This window comes from Phycodurus eques, chromosome 2 (genome assembly GCF_024500275.1).
Source record: "Phycodurus eques isolate BA_2022a chromosome 2, UOR_Pequ_1.1, whole genome shotgun sequence".
NCBI classification, from domain to species: Eukaryota; Metazoa; Chordata; class Actinopteri; order Syngnathiformes; family Syngnathidae; genus Phycodurus; species Phycodurus eques.
Genome location: NC_084526.1, coordinates 38,338,453 through 38,365,032, shown reverse-complemented (window position 1 = coordinate 38,365,032; position 26,580 = coordinate 38,338,453). Strand labels below are relative to the sequence as shown.

General features: G+C 40.5%; 1 protein-coding gene across 1 annotated transcript in view; it reads left to right on the top strand.

The window, feature by feature from the left end:
• zgc:153993 (uncharacterized protein LOC767645 homolog) overlaps positions 1–24,670 on the top strand; it is a 31,615-nt gene extending 6,945 nt beyond the window's left edge. Inside the window, exons 2-6 of the mRNA XM_061703253.1 lie at positions 1,234–1,282; positions 4,232–4,393; positions 5,886–6,018; positions 18,836–18,940; positions 24,042–24,670. Of these exons, the coding sequence (XP_061559237.1) occupies positions 1,234–1,282; positions 4,232–4,393; positions 5,886–6,018; positions 18,836–18,940; positions 24,042–24,140 (548 nt within the window). The 3' untranslated portion in view covers positions 24,141–24,670. The remainder of the gene's footprint in view (positions 1–1,233; positions 1,283–4,231; positions 4,394–5,885; positions 6,019–18,835; positions 18,941–24,041) is intronic.
• Positions 24,671–26,580: the final 1,910 nt, after the last annotated feature.

Below are 26,580 nucleotides of genomic sequence, written 5' to 3'. Positions count from 1 at the left end.
ACATGCACAACAATTATGTCACGATGGCATTTCACGAATGCTCCCATAAAATGTTTTATTAAAATATAATAAGGATATATATATCTTTTTTTTTTTAAAGGGCCATCTTGATCCGGAGGAAGACTTTCATTTTTACATTATCTTTAAAGGAAAAAAACATGTATTATTTCTGTGGAAGTTGATACAATTTATGCTGGAAAATTGTTTAGGGTTTTAGGATAAATAAAGCAAACTTGATTTGAATAATGTGCTGGCCATGGGCGAAGGCGACTTGGAATTGAGGAATTCCATTTTCATTAATTTTAATGGGAAAACAGCTTTGGTTAGCAGACATTTCGGTTCAAGAACAGTTTCGTAATGAATTACGTTTGTGTGTGGGTGGATGTGTGCGTGGATTGTTCGGTTGGGGTGTTTGTATTCAGGGGTTGACATTAACGTTGGCCCAGGGCCAGTACGACGCTGTGTCAGGCCACCACCTACGGATAGATGCTGGTCTGCTTGGGCCAGTACAAATTTCTAAGTTACCTAAAATTGTCATCTACCGAAAATGTCCCAAAACTGCATTTTCAGTGTCAGTCTGAAATTCTTTTATCACTGAAACATCCAAGACTTGTGTGTTGCGTGAAATGCTGTGACTGGCACACACTTGAATGGTTCAATAGAATTAGGGTTAGCCTCAAGTCGATAGCCAAATCTAATGAACCTAATGCCGCTAGCTTTAATACATTCATACCAGCGGCAGCAACGGGACCACTGAATGGTGGCGAGTAAAAAGGGCAGTGACACAAAGTGAAGCTTCATCGCCAGATTATTATGTCCAATGAAGCGCGGACAAAAGCTGCGTGATTGACTGATTTACATATAAAATCCACCCCCTTTTCTTCTATTTCTGCCTGTAAACTAGCTGTAGAGGTCATAGTGTAGTGGTCTTAAAATGCCGAATAAACCCTCTACCAGGTCGAAACAAGCCGAAGGCTCTAAATTGCCCATAGGTTCATAGGTGAATGTGAGTGTGAATGGTTGTTTTTTTTTATATGTGCCCTGCAACTGGCTGGCAGCCAGTTCAATTTAGATCTGCTTTTGTTAGTGTTTAGGCCAGCAGAGAAGGCCTTGTAGGCCATTACTGTGCACCGCTGTTTTTTCCACAACATTCCAACTCAATGGGAATTTGGGTTTGTACTTTTTGAGGGGAGTTTAACTAAATGCTAATCCAGTTTCTATCATCTCTAACAGATGTCATTGATGATCCCATTCTAGAGCAAGGAGCAATTGTCCTCAGAGGGTAAGTCCTATCAAAACCACTTTTGAATGGACTGTCTTTCTTTGGGGGTTGATTTGATCTGTTTGCTGGTGCAGTATGATTCTATTAACTATATTTTGCACTGGCAAAAACATTTTGAATTCATATCAATCATCAATTTTAATCATTGTGTTTAGGTGCTTTTTGTTTACTTTTATATCGTTGACCACCGGTATTCGCAGGGGAGAGGGATCAGGATTGTGCGTCCGACATTACCAACCAGTACGGCTATGTCCAGCCAGAGTGACTAAAATTTTATCAATGAAATAAACACTATATTGTTTAAAAAATAAAGACAAAAATGCTGCTTGGGGGCATGCTATTTTATTACGCCCCACAAGCCCTGCCAAGCCACAGAGTTGAAAGTTCTCTCTGGGTCCAGTGTCAATGCATTGTAATGCATGTAAGTCACTAATCATTGCCTCCGTGGTACCGAATAAACTACACTTCTTACCATGCTTTTTACATGTATCTTTATCACAGAGAACGAGGAGTGAGTAGTAAAAGTAGCAAAAGCATGATGCTAATGGCTAAGCTTTGGTGTCATGAAGTCACAAAACACCGAAATAAGTGATTGGATGATACAGTACACTTCTCACATAGGTCTGGCTGGAAACACATTACAGCAGAGAGTAACCAAGTTTGAACAACAAAAGAACAAGGCAACTAATACCCGTCTGGAAATATAAATAATTCAAATCAATCAAATAATTCACAGACACAAGACGCCCTCTGAACCGGAAATGAATTACCGTAATTTCTTGTGAATAATGCAAATACCCCCCCCCCCCCAAAAAAAATTTCTAAAGTCAATTGTGTGTATTATACATGGGTAAAGAGGAAAATGAAAAAAAACTTTCCCATTTTATAAATGTATGCCGCCATCTAGAGGTTATGAAAAAGCTGTACACTTTCATTCCAATATGCCACTGCCACCTAGAAGTTATGAGAGAGGTATACACTTTCATTCATTCACCCCACGGGACCATGTCTGTATTGTCTATTTTACATCCATCCATCCATCCATTTTCTGAGCCGCTTAACCTCACAAGGGTCGCGGGAGTGCTGGAGCGTAACCCAGCTATCAACGGGCGGGGTACACCCTGAACTGGTTGCCAGCCAATTGCAGGGCACATATAAACAAACAACCATTCACATTCACATTTAGAGTCTTCAGTCAACCCACCACGCATGTTTTTGCGATGTGGGAGGAAACCGGAGTACCCGGAGAAAACCCACGGGGAGAACATGCAAACTCCACAGAGGCAGAGCCGGGATTTGAACCCCAGTCCTCAGAACTGTGAGGCAGATGTGCTAACCACTCCGTCAACGTGGCACCTCATTATTCCAGTATTTAGCAAATAAAAATAGTTTTGTAAATCCAATTGACCTAAAATAGGTACAGGTGAGTCTTTTCATGTCAGACAGTCAGTATTCAGGGGAGGGGGGAGGAGAAGTGTCCTATATGTCTTGTTAAATAGTCAAAATGATGTTGAAATAACTACCGTACATCAATGTTGAATACAGTACATCAAACAAATACACAAAACATGTTGCTAGTGTTTGTTCTATTTTATTTATATATATATATACACCAACCAGTTCAGGGTGTACCCCGCCTCCTGCCCGATAACAGCTGGGATAGGCTCCAGCACGCCCGCGACCCTAGTGAGGAGAAGCGGCTCAGAAAATGGACACACACACACACACACACACACACACACACACACACACACACACACACACACACACACACACATGCGTGCTTGAGCCTATCCCAGTTGTCATCGGGTAGGAGTACACCCTGAATTGGTTGCCAGCCAATCGCAGGGCACATAGAAACAAACAACCATTTGCACTCAGAGTCAAGCCTACGGAGGCACGGGGAGAACATGCAAACTCCACACAGGCGTGGCCAGGATTTGTACCCCGGTCCTCAGAACTGTGAGGCAAATGTGCAAACCAGTTGCTCACCGTGTTATTATTGGTTTTAAAGGAAGTTATTTTTCAGGATTTTCTGATATGATTTGTGTTTATTTTTTCAATTGCAGTCAATTCTAATTTTTTAAGTTAAAGTGCATATGATTATTGCTGATATTGGATCGGACCGATACCGGTATAGGCCAAAACTCAATGCTGCAATATCTGTATCGGCTCGGAAGTGAAAAAGTTGGATCGGGACATCCCTAGTTTTAAGCCCTATGATGGCCCTCAAGCGTCCCACATTGTCGGAGGCTTCTGGTAGTGAGCCAGAGCGCCACAGGAAGATTCTAACCATTCAGGAAACAATAAAACACCTAGATATGCTTCAGGAAGGTTGGAGTTACACAGCAGTTGTATTGAGAAAGATTTATTTCATATTTCAACTCTGAATACAGACTGTATACTGTAAAAACCCATTCAAAATGCTTGTTTAAAAATTGTTAATACCATTTGTAAATATAAAAACCCCTAATTCTGTTTGTTTTAGAAACTTTCTTATTTGAGTACAATTTGCAATTAAGACCTTTGTTTACATTAAGTACTTTTTTATGTTATATATTTTTTTTACTAACTACTCCATGTGCCTCAGTTGCCTCCTGCAGACAAATTATGTTTATTTATATTTAATTAAATTGGTCAACTGAGCTCTCATGAGGTACGCAGAGGTGTCTTAGTCTTACGCAATAGTTCATCCTCAGGCTTTGGTGACTGAAAAGCCTGGACAGCTACAGGAATGCCACGTAACTACTGAATATTACATATTTAGAAATGTTTTTTTCTCACGTAGCAGTTCTATTAATTTATTAGGGAGCTTTTTTGTTGGAGCGATGTGATTTGGGCTTTTTCCTTTTTTTGGGTAACCATGTAAACTTGTTCTGTATTATTGCATAACTCTTTGTCTTATTCCATTGATTAAGCATTTTTCTATACATCATTTGTGTTTGACAGGTATGTGATTGAGCGTATAAATACAGAAGACCCCAGTCGACATATTACATCTGAGGATTTAGGTGGACGATTAAATGAACAACAAGAACCACAAATCAAAGAAGTTGTGGAACAGCTACTTAAGATTGCCGATGAGTTGAATAGGAATGCTGAACTCCAACGGTATGTGATAAACATTGACTGGTTCCTGCTTGGGTAATGTGCATACTTTACTAAAGGTCCCGCATTTCGGCTATTTAGACCTCCATAGTGACTCTCTAACATGTACTCAGTATAAAAGTGTCAATTTCATTTTAAAAAACACCTTGGTTTTGTCATATGAGTGTCCAGAAAATGCCCCTTTGACAGCTACTTCTGGTTGACCCAGTTTTGGATCCGCTTTGTCCATATTTGGCTAAGACCGCCCCCTTTCCTTTGGTTGGGTGCCTCCGTGTAGAAGACTGACTTGTGAGAGCACACGCGTTTGTTATGTTGACAGCGCTGATTCGGGAGGGGAGAGGTAGGCGGCGGTCTTCGTTAGTGACCTAGACAAGCTGGAGAAATTTTCAATAACCTGATTTCAGGCCTCTCGGCAGAAAAACGTCTGAAATTCAGGAATGTGTGGACGATTTTAATCCATATTTCACATGAGACACTCTAGAGACAATATTACATCCCATATACGAGAAAAAGTTGGTCTGGTAAAATATGGCACCTTTTACTAATGCACAATGTCCAAGAGTCTTAATTTCACTTGTTAGTTAAGACACAGATGTATCTCTTAAAGGTAGAGTTTTGAGTTTTAAAAAAGTCATATACTGTATGTTAAAATTGTCTGTAGGGCCTGACAGTAGAATATTATTAATATGATTTTTAGAAAAGAATTATCCCTCTCCGGCCCCATCTTATGCATCTAATTTAATTATTATTTACGCCGTGACGGGCACGTTTTCAATCATTTTCTCGTGCATACGCAGAAACTTGCAGTAGAGCAATAGTCTTGCAGTAGCTCTGTGGGAACTATGGTGGAACAAACACTACAATGTAGACAACGGTAGCAGTCCTGCCCTCACCCAAAGTCAGCTGGATTTGGCTGTATCCCTCAAAACCCAGTGGTTAAGTGTTAACAGAACATCAAAAATAAATGTTTTGTTTTCATACTAATTACTTTAAGGCAGGGTTTCTCACACTTTTTACACCAAGCACAGGTACCACCTTAAAAAATATTTGGCTCCCAAGTACCACCATAATAACCAACATCAAAATACAGTACCATATTAGGCTGAAGTGTTCATCAAAAACAAGGCAGAGGAAAAGTGTTTTGCAACCCATTGTCACATTATGCAGTTTGAACATACAGCGTATTTGAATAAAGGGGGATAAAAAAAACTGTACTCCGATAATGATTAAATAAAATATATTCCACATAAGTTAAATGGAAATGAAAAAGAATAATTGTGAGAGTTGGAGATCACGGCTTAATGAAGCGAACAGAACCACATCATCTGCAAAAAGCAGAGATGCAATACTGAGGCCACCAAACCGGACCCCCTTCATCTATCAGATCGGTGTAAAGTCTCCTCTAGACCTGTTGGGTATGATATTGGAAGTGAAATTTAAAAAATAATCAGAATTGTTGTTGTCCATTAATTTCACTGCCATTTCTCCTTCTCAGACTAATAAACCAAGTTCAAGGAAACTGCGCTCAGGATGTTTTCATGAAGGTGGCCAGGAACATCTTTGCTGATGGCATCAACTGGGGTCGAGTTGTGGCTCTCTTCCATCTAGCATACAGACTCATATACAAGGTAACAAGCCGAAGTGATGTCATATTAAATTGCTCTCATTCACATAATGGGTGGGAAAGGTAAAAGCCATGCCTGTGTGGGTTTTCTCTGGGCACTCCGGTATCCTCCCACATGGATATATATATATATATATATATATATATATATATATATATATAATGTATTCTCTTTCCTTTTTTAAATCTTAAATGTATGTCTTTTCATATTTCATATCTGAAATGGATCCTGGAGTTGTACCTTCTTGCCTAGTAATAACACGTTAAATGGGGTACCTATGACAGACCAGATTAAATATGATTTGGACCATATCCAATTTTTCAGGTTTCCTGTCAGCACTTTGGTGAGCATATTGTTCGACAGAACTGAAACCTATCTATGGTAGTCATAGACAGAAACTGTATGCGGTGCAGTATTAATACAGTGAATCCACAATTTTGCCTGCTGTTTTTTAAGTTTGTGCATCGTACTGGTCCTCAAGAGTGGGTAAGGAGGCACTAATTATTCTTTTTTGCAGTTCTTACTGTTCTTTGCAGTCAGACTTTATCCTTCTTTGTAGCAGCACCAAACCTGCCCTAGCAGCTCTTGTGGCAGGCTATGCTTCATCAATAGAAATGCAATCTTTTCCTCTGCTGGGTATTTTTGAGGACGGAGTTCAGCGTTTCACCTAGGTTTGAGAACTTACTTGTGGTGGTGGGCAGCGAAGTGTAGGGTGGCGATTTGGTGTTTGATAAGTACATTCAAAATAATCTAGTCAAACAAAGCTTTATGAACTATGCTTATTTATGGCACGTGCCCAACAATATAATTTCCAGTTAGTTATTTGCAAAATTCTGCAATTGGCTGGCAACCAGTTCAGGGTGTACCCCGCCTCCTGCCCGATGATAGCTGGGATAGGCTCCTGCACGCCTGCGACCCTAGTGAGGAGAAGTGGCTCAGAAAATGGATGAATGGATTTGCAAAATTGACCATTTCTATCTGAGCAATGGGTTTTCTCTCCTTTGAAAAAACATCTCAAAAGGCCTTTCTGTATAAAAAGGATTCATTTATACTTCTCCTCATGCTCTCCTGAAAGTCTATTTCTCGGGTCAGTTTTGATCTGAATGAGGAAAAAAAGTTGCATGACCATTTTGGAAGATAGCGCAAGTAAATTAACTGACATTTTTCAAATTGTGCTCTTTTGTATGGTTTAAATTAGGCTTTACACGATCAGGATTTCTGGGGCCAATTAGCAAATTTAAATAAACCGATCACCAATCTGATCACGATATATATATATCCAATTCCAATGAAGTTGGGACGTTGTGTTAAACAAAAAAAAAACAGAATACAATGATTTGCAAATCATGTTTAACCTGTATTGAATACACTACAAAGACAAGATATTTCATGTTCAAACTGATAAACCTGATTGTTTTTAGCAAATAATCATTAACTTTTAATTTTATGGCTGCAACACGTTCCAAAAAAGCTGGGACAGGGTCATGTTTACCACTGAGTTACATCATCTTGTGTTTTAACAACATTCAATAAACGTTTGGGAGCTGAGGACACTAAAGAGCTGAGGAGCTGAGGACACTAATTGTTGAAGTTTTATAGGTGGAATTCTTTCCCATTCTTGCTCAATGTACAGCTTCATAATTCGCCACACATTTTCAATGGGAGACAGGTCTGGACTGCAGGCAGGCCAGTCTAGTACCCGCACTCTTTTACTACAAAGCCACACTGTTGTAACACGTGCAGAATATGGTTTGGCATTGTCTTGCTTATTTCAATAAGCAGGGGCGTCCATGAAAAAGACGTTGCTTGGATGGCAGCATATGTTTCTCCAAAACCTGTATGTACCTTTCAGCATTAATGGTGCCTTCACAAATGTGTAAGTTACCCATGCCATTGGCACTAACACAGCCCCATACCATCACAGATGCTGGATTTTGAACTTTTCGTCCATAACAGTCCGGATGGTTCTTTTCCTCTTTGGCCCGGAGGACACGACGTCTACAATTTCCAAAAACAATTTGAAATGTGGACTCGTCGGACCACAGAACACTTTTCCACTTTGCATCAGTCCGACGTCTTAGATGAGTTCGGCCCAAAGAAGCCGGCGGCGTTTCTGGGTGTTGTTGATGAATGTCTTTAGCTTTGCATAGTAGAGTTTCAAGTCGCACTTAGGGATGTAGCGCCGATCTATTCATTTTAATATAAGTTGAACATGCTTTTAAATCATTGTATTCTGATTTTATTTATGTTTAACACAACGTCCCAACTTCATTGGAATTGGGGTTGTATATATGTGTGTGTATGTATATATCGATGGTCGCAGGTATGCCGGAGCCGATCGCCAGCCAATCACAGGGCATATATAAATAAACAACCATTCACTCTCACATTCATACCAAGGGCAATTTAGAGTCTTCCGTCAACCTACCATGAATGTTTTTGGGATGTGGGAGGAAAACCGATGATTAATAAAATTCTCGTTAGCACAAAGTTGTTGTCCATGCATTATTGGGCATAATAATGGATGTGGTGATTAATGACTTAGTGATCCAATAATCAGTGACTGTGACTTCGTCACGCGGGCGGCTCCACTCTGACATTCCCACGGCTGTGGCTAGCTCGCTAGCAGGGCTAAAAACGATGTAGAGTCATGGAGTTGGCCGCACGCACGACACAATCTCGTTCCTCCAGGGACATTCCGCGCTGCCATCTTGTGCCAGCGATGAAGCAGCCATCGAGGCGATGATTAGTAACTTAATTACGCGATGATTAGTGACGCTAGCTAGCTTGGTTAATCACGATGCAGAGCCGTGCAGAGTGGAGCTTTTCCTGTGTCTCTGTACAGTATAAGCACGCTTTTTTTATGGGGGGCGGGGGGGTTCCAGTTTCATCTTATCGGGACGCCCAAGTAAAGCCTACGTAGGGGAAGCACTGGAGTTGATGTTGGATTCCTACTTCACGTCCTGGGAGACTGTAATTCCTAGGAACTGGAAGGTCTGATACAGGACATTTGGGCAGTGACAGCCCTGGTAAAGAATGTCCGCTGAAATCCACAATCATCACTGCAGTCGACTTCTCATTGAAATGCAGACTCAAAGCCATTGTTGATTAGGAGTGCAACGGTCCAGGTAAACCATGGTACGGTACGTACCTCACTTTTGGGCCACAGTTTTGGTATGTGTTTTGTGTACGAAGAGAACAACTTATATTTATCCCAAAAATATCGCTTCATTTTCCTTGTCAGCAAAATTCCTGTATTACTAGTGTACTAAACAAATAAAACAATAACTTTACTTTTAAGTTAACAGTTATTAAACACATAAAACAAAACCTAGAAAAATGTTTAAAAAAAACAGCTTTATGCATCACTACATTTCTCAATTCCCCTGCCAAGTACGTGCTTGTCTGACTTTCATACATGGGCCGAGTTTGCAGTTCTGCGTTCCTCATCTGCCAATCCAACATATAGTAGATGATCACCTTCAAGTAACTCTCTGTTGCCTGGGAGGTCCAACAATCCGTGGTCAGTGAAAGGCTTTTGTGTTTGAGCCAAATAATTTTATATGGCTTTGCACACTTTTTCATAGAGGTTGAGAGTTATGATATCGCTGAACTATGCACAGCATGGCACAAATGCAGGTCAAGCATTTTCATGAAGTGATGAAACCTTGCAACGTTTAACACAGAAAAGATCTGCAAATCTTTAGTAATAATTTAAAACGGAATAGCATCATTACTGAAACCAATGTTTCCCAACCTTTATTGGGTCAAGGCACATATTTTACATAATAAATAATGTCACAGCACACCACAAAACAGAAATGTCACAAAAAGTGTATACAGAGATGAATTATGTACCTTCTGCAATCCAGTTGATGAGCATGTATAGTGCCGTGAAAAACTATTTGCCCCATTTTGCAGTTTCCCCACTTAAATGTTTAGGATAACCAAACAAGTGTAAATATCAGACAAAGATAAACAATTAAACATAAAATGCAGTTTTCAAATGGTGATTTCATTTACTAAGGTGGAGAGGGGGGCGAACTGTTCAACATGACCTGACCGTATGAAAACATTATTTCCCCCTAAACCTTAATAACTGGTTGGGCCTCAGCAGCAACGACTGAAATCAAGCATTTTCTATAACTATCTATAACAATGACACTTTCACATCTCTGTGAAGATATTTTGGCCCACTCTTCCTTGTAGAATTCTTTTAATTTCGCAATACTGGAGGGTTTTCAAGCACTTTCTGGTAAAGAGCAGAATTCATGGTGTAATCAATCACATCAAACCGTCCAGGTCTTGAAGAACCGAAGCAACCCCAGATCATCATATGATCACCACCATATTTGACTGTTGTTATATTCATTTTCTGAAATTCTGTGTTCATTTACACCAGATTTAACCAAGCACATACCTTCCAAAAAGTTCAACTTTTGTTTTATCAGTCATTGAATATTCTCCTCAAAGTCTTTTTTGTTTTGAAAAGTAAGTTCATGAGATGTTTGTCCTGGTGTTAGATGTTTGTCCTTGGTTCCTTTGCGACCTCCTGGATGAGTCGTCTCTGTGCTTTTAAGGTCATTTTTGCAAGCCGGCCACTTCTGGAAATGTTCACCACAATTCGATGTTTTCTCCCATTTGTGGCTAATGACTCTCACCATGGTTACTTTGGAGTCCTGAACCTTTAGCCTTTCCAGACTGATGTCAATTACTTTATTTCCCATCTGTTCTTTAATTTCTTTGGATCGTGGCATTTTGTGGCAGATGTTCGAGATCTTTTGGTCGACTTCATTTTGTCAGACTGGTTCTATTTAAGTGATTTCTTGATTGAACAGGCCTTTAGGTACTCATGCTTGAGTGTGTTCAGTACAAATGAACTCAGCTTTAAAAAAAAAAAGGTGATTAGGAACAATTAATTCAGGGGGAACTTACTTTTTTACACAGAGCCAGGAATTATTATTACTATTATTATTTTATATTTTTATTTACTTTAGAAGTGCCCCCAAACTCATCCTTGTTTTGTTTCTAAATACATTAAATATGTTTGAAGTGCTGAAAGCATGTGCAAAGACTGAGAACAATATAGAACAGAATTGTTGAGATATAGCTTAAGACTCTTGTTCTTCATCTCTTGTGGCGGGATTTTCTGGGGTGGGGCTAAAATCTAGACCTGTGACGTCAGCAGACTGGGACTCACTGAATTTCAATGGAGACAAATGGGTGGCTGCCCCAGAATGTCTCTACGGCCTGTGAGAGCATGTGAAATTGTGCATCGCTGCGAATCCTTGTCCACTTTAGGATGAGCCGTGTGAGGAGGCATGTCTTTGACAGCTGAAGGTTCAGGGGAAGGCGGGATTTCAAAGCATTCAGCAACATGCCCACAGAATCTGGAAGCTGAAAAAATGTCTCAATTCTTGATCATTTTGAAGCTTGATTTTACATACTTGGTGATTTTTTTGTGTTTTTATCCATCATTCATTGTTTGGATTGTTAACAAGACTCTTTTCTATGATGTGTCAAATTTGCAAGACACTTTTTTTTGGCCATTTTAGTGTCACTTGAATAAATAAAATCACAATTTAAAAATTGTATTTCGTTTTCTTGGGTTATCTTTGTTGGATATTTAAATTTGTTTTAACATTAAAGTGGGGAGCTATGCAAAAAAAAAATAAGAATTTGAGAAGGGGGCATTCTTTTTCACGGCACTGTAATTGTTCTGCATGTCACTCACTATAAGTTGCTATAATAGCGATTCAAGTCAAGTTTATTTGTATAGCCCGTAATCACAAAACAGTCTCAAAGGGCTTCACAGTCCCACAGTTGACAATGATTGACGACATCCCCTAATCTAAACCCCCCCAATCGGGCAAGGAAAAACTCAGAACCCCATTTGGGAAAAAAGAAACATTCAGAAGGGACCACAGAAGAGCGGGGGGGATACCCCTTCCAGGATAACCAGGCTGCAATGTATGTCAAGTGGGCAACATTTATCACATAGTCTGGTGCAGTACAATGTTCATTAACTCATTCACTGCCCGCTTTTCCCTGACTGTCAGTCATTTTCGATCAATTTCACTCATTTTTCAAGCCCCACAGAACATTGTGTACTATTACTATATAAACACCAAAACCACCAAAAGAAAGATCAAACTCTCTTCTTACATCAGAAAAAAAAGTTTGTCTCTAGCTTATACTGTTCTTTAATAATCAGCAGTCAAATATAGGCTAGTTTCAGCCAAATCTGTTTCTGAAGGAAAGAAACTGAGAAAACAGCCTTTTTGTGAAAGCAGACAGATCAAGCAGAATAATGACTTTGACACCAATATTCATTTGTTTAGTGAAAATCTTAAACATTTGAAATAAAACAACACTGAGAAAGTTTTTTTGACAGAAAAAATATAAGTATATATATAATAACTTATACTTATAAGTATATAAGTATAACTATGTACAGAATTTACAATTGACTAAAATACGTGAACAAATGGGGCTCCCACACTTGTACTGTTTTCCTCCAAATTCTCCGCTACCGTTTACTCAATAGTCCAGGTTTTTATTACCTTGCACATAAAATTTAGCAAGGTTTTACTCACATCCGGATTTTATTCTTTGGTGGCGGTGAATGGGATCTTGTGTGCTTGCCATTGTCCTTGAAACCAGTCCCTACTTCTGCTCGAAGCACAACCTGTGCAGTTTAGAACTATAACTATTACTATAAAAATACATTGTTGAAATTGCTGTAGTGGGACGTGGAGAAAAAAAGCTTGCAATTACCTTTTTTGTTTGCACTGCGTACTGGAATGGGAGTCGAACGTCTGCTGGATGCATAACCTGTAAGTTTTAAAAAAATACATACCATTACTAGAGAATACTTTTTATTGATGAGGACTTTTGCAAGGGTAAAAAAAAAAAAACACATTACATTTATTCGTTGCAATTGTAAAAGACGTTCAACTCACGGGTGTTGCATTACTGCAAGATGGACGAACTCTAAATGGAAAATTCAAATCAGTACTGGCAACAGATGTTACATTGTAATGTGAACTAGTGGGACTAAATTGTGTTTATGTAACATGCATTGAAGGAGAGGAGAAGGGAGAATTGTTTGATCGCTAAATGTAGCTAACGCTAGCTGGAAACGAGTTACCTGCTTCCAGGCGATCCAGAGGGAGTTCACTGATCTGACAATTCCGGATCCCATTGACTCAAATCCTGGTCGGCAGACAATCAGATGGCAAGCGGCCGGAAGCATCTCGCATATGGCCTGGAATTTTCGGCGATAGCTTTGCTGTAAATGGATCGGCTCGGAGCGTCATCCTTTATTCCCCCGCATGATCGAAGGCGTCATTCCTGTCAGTCGCAGGAATATTTTTCTTGCCTTGGCGCAATAAATATCTAGTACCGAAAGCTTTTGTTTAGATTTTTTTCATTTTGTCTTCTCTCTTTTCCGCCATTATTCTAGCCTCTTCTCATTGTCTCCTGCCTCCTCCTCCTTCATCTTTTTCAATCTGAGGGAGGGACATTAACCTCAAGGCATTGTTGCCCTCTACAGGGTGCCATTCCTCATTGCAGTTATCCAGAGGCTTGACAATCACACATAAACTGCACAAGACCCTCCCCCACCCATCCCTGTTAAAAAACGGCATTGACGTCTTTCGACGGCATTGGCAGGGAATAGCACGATTCTGAATGACGTCTTTGGACGGCATTGCCAGGGAACGAGTTAAGATTGCATGAGAGTCTATTTTAAGAGAAATGGAATCAAAGGGTTGATAGACACCTTCTGTGGTTCTGCCTCAGGACCTGGCCCGTTCAGTCAGAGCAGAATCCTCTATGGTAACGACTCCAGCGGAAATAGTTCACCTCAGATCTTGTCCCAGTTGGCCAGTGCAGAACCCAAACAGCAACAGCCATAGATTTGCTCAACGCCACGTAGCCCTCTCTCCAAGCAGGAGACGAGGGGGGAGGAGATAGGACAAGCGAGTTGCACAAAGATATATTATTTGTCGTAAAGAAAAATGTTTGGACCATTTACATAAAATTTAATAATTTGTTCCAGCACACCTGACGATCTCTCATGGCACACTAACATACCACAGCACAGTAATAAACAGGTCCTCACTTTTAGTTCCCGCACAATTCTCCAGGTTAAAACTGGCTGCTCAAACACAAGTTGAATGAGTGGAGTGGTGTTGGTTGGCAGGAATTCTATGCTAATGAACGACAACTCATCCAGTAAAGCCTTCTGTATGTTGGGGGGATAGGCAGGCGCATTTCCATGAGTAACAATGCCTTGAGTGGCAAGCCTTTGTTCAAGAATTCTTTTTTTTTTTTTTTTTACTGTGGGGCCACAGGCAGTGTTTATCCACTCTGTAAAATGTTGCCTTGTGACCCATGCCTTCTTATTAAACCACGATATCATGGTCAGTGTCCTTAATAACAAACTTTTTAAACGCTCTGGGAGTTTCAGAGTGATAAATAAGCAATGGTTTCACTTTACACTCACCGCTACCATTAGCACATACCATGAGCACGCTGTAATCCTTCATCGGCTTGTGTCCTGTTAGTGCTTTCTCCTCCTTTTTAATGTAGGTCCGCTTTGGCATCTTCTTGCAGAAAAGTCCAGTCTTGTCACCATTGAAAACTTGCTGCCGTACGTAGCCCCCTTTGTCGAGAAAATCTCGGAAGTGCCTGATGAACTTCTCTGAAGCGATCGGAGTTAGCAGGCTCACTATGTCGAACCACACTATAGATGCCTGTTCTTTTTTTAAATTTGTCGAACCGCCCACGGCTAGCCTTAAATTATTCTTCTGCGCTGGCACTAGGGTCTTCTCTAGAAAACAAGTCAGCAGGTAAAAGCCTCGCCTTCTCACAAATGATAGCCTCAGAAATGCTATCTCCTGCTAACTGTTTTCCATTGATCCAAGCAAGCAAAAGCTTTCTACCTGGTCCAGAACTTTTTCTCGGTCCTTTCGAGGGTACTGTACCCCCTTGGCCATGTCAGCAGCAACAAAAGCATCAGGTTGTTTTTTTTGTTAACACTAGTGGCAATTGTGGACTTGTTCCTACCGTACTCGCGAGTAAGGTCTGCAATGCGGGTGCCACTGAGGTATTCCTCAAAAATACACTTTTTTTTTAAGTCCACAGTGATTCCCTCCCTCTTGCCATGATTGTCCATTGCTTTTGTTGGACCCATATTGAGCAAGCAAAATATATAAATGAAGGCAAAAAATACTCCAAAATGGCACATGATAAAGCACTGAGCAAAGTAGCGAGCAGAGAACGATGAGCACAGGAGACGTGACACATTTTTGTTCATTTTGTGGTACGTAAATTGAATAGTACGATAATTGAAGCGTTCATAAATTAGGGTTCCACTGTATAGCTAAGCAGACACTCATAACAATAATGACAGGAACAAAAGCATGTAAAGAGCAATGTTTAGCTGGATTTACTACAACAACAGTATTTACAAAGAGCGCTGCAAAGAACACTGGGAAGTAGCTGGTGGTAGAGATGGGAGAATGGAAACAGGCCTTGGTGCTCTTACAATTTATTTTTGTTAAACAAAGCATAACAAAATTTGGTAATTAAAAGCACATTCTTAACACACCTGTCAGTAGCTGAAATAAGACAGTCAAAGGAAAATACAGTGGCTAATACTGTAGACATGGAATTTCCGGCCCATCACAGCACGTCGGCAAGTTCACATCCATGTCACTCAACAGAGCAGACCTGCCTTTTTTAAGGCATATGCTTTTTCACAGTCATAGTTCTAAGATGTAGAATGTGGGCAGGGCGACCTCAAGTGGACAAAAACAATATCTGCACCTCACAAACATATTTGTTCATAATGAAATGCATGCATGAGACTTTAAAATGTATATAAATAATACAATAAGCACTTACTACTTCACGGATTTCATTTATTGACACCACCATTGACAAGGTGGCGAACGGGCAGCGTGAACCCTGTTCGCCTGAATGCGGGTCACCGGGGCCTGGAGGTGGGGCATGATGGCGAGCCCGTTGTGGCCAGGCCTGCACCCATGGCGCCCAGCCGGACACAGCCCGAAGAGGCAATGTGGGTGCCCCTTCCCATGGGCTCAACACGTGTGGTAGGGGCCAAGGGGGTCAGGTGTAATGTAAGCTGGGTGGCGATCTGATCCCGGGCCACAGAAGCTAGCTCCAGGGACATGGAACGTCACCTCTCTGGGATGGAAAGAGCCTGAGCGAGGTTGAGAAATTCCGACCAGGCATACTCTAATCGACACACAGCCTGGGCTGCTGTATTAGTATTCTTGAGAGGGTTTGAACTCCCTTCCACTCTGGCACCTACAGTAGGTTAAAGTAAATACAAGTTTTAACTGGGTTTTTAGACTCAAGTAAAAAAAAAAAAAATAATAAATAAATAAAGGAATTGACTGCACTTTTCCAATATTTTTGGAGCAGAATGTCTGGTTTGATCAGCCCAGCCTCAGTGACGCTTCCTTTAGGTGATTTCAACAACAGTGAGCCGGTGCACGGAGATCAGGCAAGCCCGCAGATGTTCACCAGGGGCAAAATGGCAGAAGGGACAGCAGCTGGCATGATTATGATAGGCTCTCTCCGAAGCAGCTACTCTGCACTCTTTTCTACCAGCAGAGAGCGCTGTCAGCCCTGAAACTTTCTTATAATGGACAGTGTGGACACAAGTGGCACAGCCTTGGCTGTGGATAGGTGACAAGCAGTACCAGGACTGGATCCATAAATCAACTCTGCATTCAGTTTCACAACCCAACCAGGGGGTGCCTGGTAATGTTCCCAACAGTGTTCAGCTTTTTTGCAAGGCAAACGTAAAACTGCACTACTAATAATAAATTGTGGAATTACTGTAAAGATATGCTGTGATGCCCTTATACATTGCCCCTTGGGAAGAAATTGAATTGAAACATCATTCACTCCGCATCACATATTTCAGGTATTTTTGTTCTTTGCTTTAAATTATCCCTCAGTATGGTTCCCAAGAAAATGCAAATGGTTCAGTATTCGGAAGCCTCGGAAAGGTTCACGGTTCCAGAAGCACCATATCACCAATAACGACTTTTATCATCTGAAAAACATGGCCAAAGTGCATCCATTTTTTTCCCAAAGCCAACACAGACACTAATTCATTCTCTTATCACTTGTAGAATTGAATATTGCAATGCTCTTCTTTCTGGTGTTCCTAAAAAGAATATTGTAACACTGGAGTGACTCCAGAACTCAACTGCACAAATGCAAACAAAGACCAGAATAGAGCTCGTATTACACAGATTTGAAAGTCTCTGCACTGGTTTCCTGTGTGCTTCAGGATCCATCCATCCATCCATCCATTTTCTGAGCCGCTTCTCCTCACTAGGGTCGCGGGCATGCTGGAGCTTATCCCAGCTGTCATCAGGCAGGAGGTGGGGTACACCCTGAACTGGTTGCCAGCCAATCGCAGGGCACATACAAACAAACAACCATTCACACTCACAGTCAGACCTACGGTTAATTTCGAGTCTCCAATTTATGCATGTTTTTGGGATGTGGGAGGAAACCAGAGTGCCCGGAGAAAACCCACGCAGGCACGGGGAGAACATGCAAACTCCACACAGTCGGGGCCGGGGATTGAACCCGGGTCCTCAGCACTGTGAGGCTGACGCTCTAACCAGTTCCCCACTGGGCCGCTGCGTCAGGATTTCTTTTAAAATTATTTTATTGGGAGCCGTCCAGAACTCTGAGGTTTTCAGATAAAGGTCTTTTATCAGACCCCAAAGTAAGAACAAAAACACATGGGGAAACATCCTTTAAATATTATGGTCCGCACTGATGGAACACCGTTCCTGAAGATCTGAGAACAGCGGCACGTGTGGACATTTTTAAAGGAAAACTTAATTTTTTTTAGCCCGGTGTTTGATTAAATTTTCCATTTATAGGATAACCTCACTAGGGTCGCGGGCTGCTGGTACACCCTGAACCGGTCGCCAGCCAATTGCAGGGCACATACAAACAAACAACCATCCGCACTCACATTCACACCTACGGGCAATTTAGAGTCTTCAATCAACCTACCACGCATGTCTTTTGGGATGTGGGAGGAAACTGGAGTGCCCGGAGAAAACCCACCCAGGCACGTGGAGAACATACAAACTCCACACAGGCGGGCCGGGATTTGAACCCCGGTCCCCAGAACTCTGAGGCAGATGTGCTAAACAGTCAGCGTTTGATTAAATCTTATTCATAATTTTAGCATACCATTTCCTCTTCATTATATATATATATACATATATATATATATATATATATATATATATATATATATATATATATATATATATATATATTTGTCTTTTACTTACATATCTTTTTGTTTATTTTATTTTTGCTGTTAACCCTACCATTTTATTTCCATCTCATCTTTTATTGATTACAATTATTTTAGTTATTATCTCTAACCAATTTTATTTATTTATTTTATCCAACATCTAGAGTGCAAATTGCTGACAGTAAGATAGTGCTTCAGTTGCCTTCCTTTCAGTGCTCTTATATACTCCCATTATGTGTGAGAGAAGGGGTGGGTGAGGGGAATTATTTCTGTGCGTGTATGTGTGCATCTGTTTTTGTTTGTCGGTGGCATTGGCTTTGTTTGCTTTCCTTGCTTTTGTTGTGTAAAATACCTTGTGCTACATTGTATGTATGAAAAGTACTTTATAACATAAATCTGACTGATTGAACAATTAGTGCAATAAAAAAAACTATTGATATGTATTCAATGACACAGTTGTATTAACATACTTTTTGTTCTATTTTAAAGGCCCTGACCACGAATCATCTAGAGAACATCAGGATCATAATTAGCTGGGTTCTACAGGTTGTCAGAGAGCAACTCTACTATTGGCTTGTCCAGCAGGGAGGCTGGGTGAGTGATGCATTAACATCATTATCACCTGTAGTTTTGATGAATACGGACGGGAGGAGGAAAAAGTATATTAACTCTTGGAATTTCTTCATGAATTGGTCAAAAAATGTGCCTAGTGTAGGGGTAGGCTGTTGCAACACAAAACGGCAAGACACAAGGAAAATGTGTGCGCAACAGTCCCCCCCACACAGGCCAACCAGCTACTCAAAGGACGTTTGAATGTATGTGATGCATTACAAATCTGCTGGGCAAAGGCATGGCGGGCCAAAGAGCAGGCCGGCGTGCTGGAACACCTGGCCAAGTGTCCTCCCCAGCCCGACACTGCCGTCCCCCCACTGACGGGTGTATGATGCATTCAAACTGGAGGAGAAAGGGGGTGGCCAGACCAGAGACCAGCACAGATGTGCCAGGACCCGGCCCGGCATCTGCCCCAGCCATGTCCACGTGATCGTGTCCATTAACAGATATTTTGAAGCAGGGGGCCAGGTGTTCTCCTTGTAAGCGATTGCGGAGGTCAGTTTTAACCTTAGGATTAATTGACAAGATAACTGTCAAAACTGCACCAATAAGAACAAATTTGAAAGAATGTTTTAATTATGCAAATGATGCTCTTGCCCTATTGATTGTTGAAAAGCGAGTGTGAGGGATGCTTGATCCTTGTGGTGCTCTGTGGTGATCTGCTGGCCGTTCCGAGTACTGTGTGCTTCAGAGTAAACCTCTGTTCCAAACTCAACAAAGCCCCTCCTTCCTGGGCCTTCCTTAGCTGCTGGCCTGTGCATTCTGCACGATTGACAAAACATCCCTAAAATGTAGAGCAATAACCAAATTGCAAAATGAAACAAAACAAAAACATGGTTATTAATAACTGAAGAAATAATCCACCTACTATATTGACTGTACTGTGTGACATTACAGCCATGACTTAAACTGAGGCATTTTGAGCCACTGTGGGTCAAATGCAGTAGTTCTGTGTTTATTGTTCGCTGATGCAGTCATAAAGGCAAAAGAGAAACTTAATTAGAACCGGCCTTGTGTTAAGTGCTAAGTCTCACCTGTTGCTTCCAAACTAGCAGACTCGACAGCATATTGGCGTGTGCCCTCAGGATGAGGCTTTTTTTTTTTTTGTGATTTGCTTGAAATACATTTTCAATATTAATCTGTGTGAATGAGAGGTCACACATGTCAAGTAAGGAGCAGAACCGTTTATGCTATATGAACATTGCGCGAGTTACTACTGTCTATGCACGTTTAGCTTCTAGCTACGTTAACAGAGAGAGAGCGTCAAACTTCTTGAATTGTTTGGCGACATACAGTGTTTGTACTGTTTTTCTGTTGTTGTTTTTTTGCGATAGGGTTAGTTGTTTGCCTTCGTTCTTGCCATTGTCTGTTCGAGTCCCTCACGAATCGCGCTGGAGCCCCGCTTCTTCTTGACCCTCTTCTTCTCTGGCAGACCAAGGTGCGCGTCTTGTCGGAGGTAATGCATACTGCCACCTACTGACTGCCGTGTAATGACACGCTACAGTGACAGCGAGGACAAACAGGTAGCGTAAAAATTTATTAGTGGCGGACAAAATTCTCTTGTGGCGGCCCACTACAAACAAATATATGTGCGAAAACCTGCTGAGTTCAACAGAAATGGCAACTTACCCTGACTGCTTCGTGAGCTACATACACAGGTGGTCTTTTTTTTAAGAACAATTAACTTTTAATTCTAAAGAATATTGAACATTGGCATTGTAATGTAGAACAATAAATATTTGAGATAAATAAATAAAACAGACCACAAAAATTGCACTTAAACAAATATTTAACATTTGGCACAAAGGTATAGACTCATTATGCGACTAAAGAGGCCCAAATAAATGTCTTTAAAGCCTGCCAAATTTGAATGAATTAAAAAAAAGATATATGTACTCAAACGCATCAGGGCTTTGTTTTTAACTCAGATGTCATACATTTCAATATCACTGTTATTTTTCAGTCTTTATTTTTATTTATTGTATGTTGTGTTATGTATTGTATCATTTCTGCTGCCTCTTGGCTTTTGAAAAAGAGATTTTACAGCATATCTTGTTTTTACCGAGTTAAATAAAAGATGAATAAAATTTGAAATGAGGCCTGCCCTCAAGCTGCAGGACTGTGAGACCACCTGTCAATCAAATGACGCTGAAAATAAGTATGCTGAAGTAAGTCAACTACTGCTGCCTGAATATTGATGTGCCGCTGTGTTTATGGTAAATAAACAGTTAACTTTCCCATATGTGTGTGTGTGTGTGTATAAAATATATGCAGCATGGCGGTTGACTGGTTAGCCGCACAGTTCTGAGGACCTGGGTTCAAATCCGGCCTTCCCAGTGTGGAGTTTGCACTTCCCCCCCGTGCCTGTGTGGGTTTTCTCCTGGTACGCCGGTTTCCTCCCACATCCCAAAAACATGCATGGTTGGTTAATTGAAGACTCTAAATTGCCCATAGGTGTGAATGTGAGTGCGAATGGTTGTTTGTTTCTATGTGCCCTGCGATTGGCTGGCGACCAGTTCAGGGTGTAGCCTGCCTCTCGTCCGAAGATAGCTGGGATAGGCTCCAGCAGCCCGCGACCCTAGTGAAGATAAGCAGAACGGAAAATGAATGAATAATACGTGTTTATTATATACCGGTACTCGTTTGTTTCCCCACTTCATTTATTATTATTTTTAATTTTTTTCAAATTCCTTTCATTTATATCCCTTTTTGTTTCTGGATACATGCATGGGGGAATTGCACAAACTGAACTGGGCTGCAAAAAAATATTAAACCCATACATTATAGCCCATTCATTTCCTGTCCAACCAAACCCATTCTTCTGAAACTTTGCATATTCCCAGCAGCTCTCAATAATTTACCCTGGAGGATTCTTTCCTCTGCATCTTTTAAAATTAATCCAAAAAGCTAAATGAGTTTCTTTCTCCATAACTCTAATGGTATCGCTCCTGCTTCTGTTATTAATAAGGCATTTATTAAAGTTGTTTTCATGGCTCCTGTACATATTCGTTATGCTCTGCATTGTAATCTGTCCATCTTGTGTAATGTTGTTTAAGGTGCTGCTCCATACACTATACATCCATAATCCAATATCGACCTCATTGGTGCTCTATATCCAGTATGACATGAACGCCACAAAGTTCTCTTTCTTCATAATCATGGTATTGTCATCCACTTTACATCTGTGTGAACAAACATGTTGCGCTGATACATCATAGTATATTTGGCTTTGTTTTTCTTGTCTTTGAATTGGCCTCTGCTCCAAAATTCTTTGTCCCCTTTCTAATGTATTTACACTTTTTGCGTCTTGCGTTCTTTCTCGTGTGACGGCTTTTACAAATGAGACCTTCTTCATGATTTCAATTCTTTGGGTCTCTCTTGCTTGCCTCAGAACTTTGCATCCTTCATATGCTGCGCTGAGAGCTCCTCCACAATTACATTTGACGAGCATCACTTCCACACTTTCCATACTCATGCTGTCCTCCACATTTGGCACACCTCAACTTCCCTTTACATTATTTAACAACGTTCCATTTATTAACAAAGAAAACACCTGATTGGTTTGGGTATATATATTCCTTCACACTATAGTTCATGTACCCAAGTTGCACTGATTTCGGTAGAAAGTTTCAATATCGTCGCCATAGTATCTTGAAGGACGCCATCTCTTCTGCTTCCACCACTTTTCCCCCTTTGATTTATTTCTTTTTTTTACATGTATATGCTTTCATCGTTTCCCTTCAAGTGATGTCATTTTAATAGTTTTTTTCCTGCTGTTGTCTACTTGCATGGATCAGCACTCTTCTGTTGTTCATCAACTTTGCACATTAAATCTTCCTAATTTCTTGCTCCATAACTCGCATTGGTTTAACCGGGTTAAAATCTGCCTCATTTGTAGCTGCCCATTAATCTTAGCCTTCTTTTTACTACTTCTCAGTCCCTCGCTCTCTTCTGACCAACTTCTTGCGCTTGCCTGCCCATCTGTAATCGCTTTTTTTCTTTTTTGAAAATTTTGCTATCATCCACTCCATTAATTCTCACTACTTCTCCGTGAGGTTAAGGACATGAGGTTCCAGTCAGAGTAAAGTTTATACAGTCCACCAAAGAATTCAAACTCCTTCTGCCTTTCAAATTCACTTCCACCTTTTGCCCAGCTGACCTACTTGCTACACAGATGGTTAACAAAAACTCAAAATTAAGAACAAACAGAAAACAGTCACCAAAACGTGAGGAAATACTAACTTAAACGAACAAACAAAAACTAGCTTGCTAACAAGCCTATACAGAAGCAAACCCTAACCCACTCAAAACAACAGTAATGAGGAGCAGCTGTCAAACGGCGCTTCTTTTAGCACTGACAACAGCAGGATTTCACGATTGGCGTCTCCTCATAGCAGCCAATCAGGAGTGGCCAGACGGTCAGTCAGTCTTTTAGTAGCCAGTCAGCAGGGCCCGTACCAGGAAGGCAATTAGCCAATCACCTCCAAAGAGCCATTAAAGGCACACACACACAAACACACACCCGATGGAGATGCTGTGGCGTGACCTCAAGAGTTATTCACACCAGAACCTTGCTGAACTGCAACAGTTTTGTTTCGCGGAACGGTTGAAAATTCAACCTGATCGTTGCGCACGTCTGATCTGCAACTACAGGAAATGTTTGGTTTTGCCGCTGTTTTGGCAAATCTTATTCTGACAGAATAAGTAAGGAAGCAATCTTGTCTTTATGGGTTTTTTTTAATGCAAAAAGCTATTTACATTATATTAACAAAAGACAGCGGGTGTTGCAATGCAGGCTCGAGCGCAGGAGTATAAAGAGGCCTTAAGGATTCACCTCCTTTTTCCTCCCTGTCCTGAGAATGGTTACGTTATTTTCTATAAAAATATAAAACGTTTGTGTGGTATTAGTTTAAGTAGTCTATGTGTGTTTATCCTTGTGATTTAGATGAAGATCAGAACACATTTTATGACCAATTTATGCAGAAATTAAGGAAACTCCAATTGGTTCACATACTTTTTCCTCCCACTGTATGTTGCTGTACTGATTTACAGGTTTGTCTTTTTTTCCTGTCTTTCATTGTAGGAGGGTGTAATCCATGGATGGTCTCGCTGGAAGAAATTAACCTTAGTGGCATCAGTGATTTTGGTGGCCACCTTTGTTTATTACAGGAGGACACGCTGACCATCAGCTGTCACAATCTCATAATGCTTCAGTTAAGAACTACTGTAGATGCAATCATCACTTTCATTTGTTTATATAAAATATTTTTTTTAAGGAAATAAACATCTGTCAACTATCAACCAAAGAAAGATTTACGCCAAGGATTAAAACCACAGAAGGTCAAATGGAAATGGATGTAAACTGTCCTATGGACATTTGTATCATCCTTCACAAACCACTCTTTGTTGTCATAGTTAGTTTGGGGTTGCCACTGCACTTTTTCAGCCAGATGGCCAAAATGGGATTCAATAGATTACAAATCTAATAACTGCTGAATATGTCACGAGTGTGTTCCAAGTTTGTCTGAGTCATTTGTCAGTTTTTCTGAATCTGATGTCATTTGTAATTGTTATTTTTTGCAGATTGGATGGTTTATAACTATAATAGATATGGTAGGCACTGACTCAGCAGGATCTTAAATATTTTTGTTATGCAAGATGAAGTCTGTTTTTATCTGTATTTTTCTTGATATTAAATGTGACTCACTTGTTTCCTCCACTTTGTCCTTTAAACATGATACTAATTATTCACTGTTTTTTATTTATTTATTTATTTATTTTTATTTGCACTATACACTGCAGGTCATTTCTCTGTAGCCTTGACCGCCGTTGTCCCCTCTGCCTTAACTTCTGTAAACACAGAGAAAGCTCAGCTCCTGCTTTCACTTCTCCTGCCAAACCATATTGGTCCTTAAAAACTGCAGCCCAAAACAAAACCAGAGCTCTGGTTTAATGAGAGTACTTGCACAGCTAAGCAGGAAAGATTGCTACTGCGAGGGATCTCATAGTTTTATTCATTTATCAAAACAGCGGCATTTGATACTGTGGACCACAATATAATTAGTGGCTTGATTACAGCACTTTGTGGGCATTAGTGGTAGTGCTCTGGATTGGCTCAGATCGTATCTGGCAGACAAAACTACAGTATGTTTGTAAGCCTTTGTAGTTCTGAGTCCCGCTCTGCTCTCCTGGCCTATGGGGTTCCACCAAGTTAAATTATAGGCCGCTGCTTGTCTCCCTCTGCTGCCCCTGGGTTCTCTCTTGAGAAAGCAGGGCATTCACTTTCATTCCTATGCTCATGACAGATTTATGTGCCACTGAAGAAATGTGCCTTCTCCTTAAAAGTGTTTTTATAATCTCTTGAAGGCATTAAATTGTTGATGGCCTTGAATGTATTACATTTTAATGAAAAGGAAACCAAAATGTTGGTCTTTGGACCCAGAAGCCATTAGAAACCCCTCCCACCACTGTTGACTTGGACCCTATGGCACACTCTGTGAGCCAGCAGTCTCAAACCTGGGTTTTGAATTGGATCAACAAGTTCGGCTAGTAGTTAAGTCAGCATTTTTTTTTTCACCTCAAAGGTAAGGCTTCACCTTTCTTTCTTATACAGCAGCACTTTCAAACAGAATCCCTGCCCCTCAAACGTCTCCAGTTGGTTGAAAGTGCTTCCGCTTGACTCTTAACTGAAACACACAAGTCATTGTGGCCTTACTCCACTCCCTGTCTGTGCACCTTAGAATTCATTTTAAGATTCTGGTATTCATTTTCAAATCTCCAAATAGTTTCGCCCCGCCTTACCTCTCTAAGCTTCTCCATCGCTACGCACCTGCTCGGTGCCACAGGTCAGCAGAACATCAGCTTCGAGAGGTACAAAAATGTAAGCGGAAGCTACACTCCAAGCTTCAGCATCGAACCTTTTCTGTTGCTGTCTCCAAACCACGGAGTGGAGAAGCACCCTCACTGTCCATTTTTAAAACCAGCCTTCAAACCTATTTTTATTCCTTGGGTTTTAACACAGCATGACCCCACCGTTGTTCATTTTAGTGTCATTTGTTTTTCATCATCTTTTTAAATGTTATGTTTAATGTTCCATTTGTATTTATGTACAGCACTTGGTGTCTAATGAGATTGATTTTAAAGTGCACTAAGATTAAAATTGAGTTGGGTTGCTCTAAAAGGGACTCCAACAAATAATGGGATTTATTGCAAGTAAAGGTGCAACAATTAATTGATTAATCACCAGCAAATTGATAATCAGATTAATCAACCACTATTTTGATAGTCGTTTAATCATTGTAGACTAGTTTAACTTTCAGCCTCTGAATAGTAAATATTGTCAGATTTCTGTAGTTCTCCATTAAAGCAGACTATAAGACGTTTGCAAACACCTGCTTTTACATTGGAAAACACTGATCAACATATTTGCCAAATTTCTGATGGATGTTACGGACCAAACCAGTATCAAAATAATAATTAATTCATTTTCATGCAGTTTCTGCACAGTCAGTTTGAAATAATCTCCTGTTTTTGAATAAAGGAATGGAAATATTTCTTTGAATCCGATTCATTGATTATTTGAAAAAAATAACTGACAGATTAATCGATTATCAAAATAATTA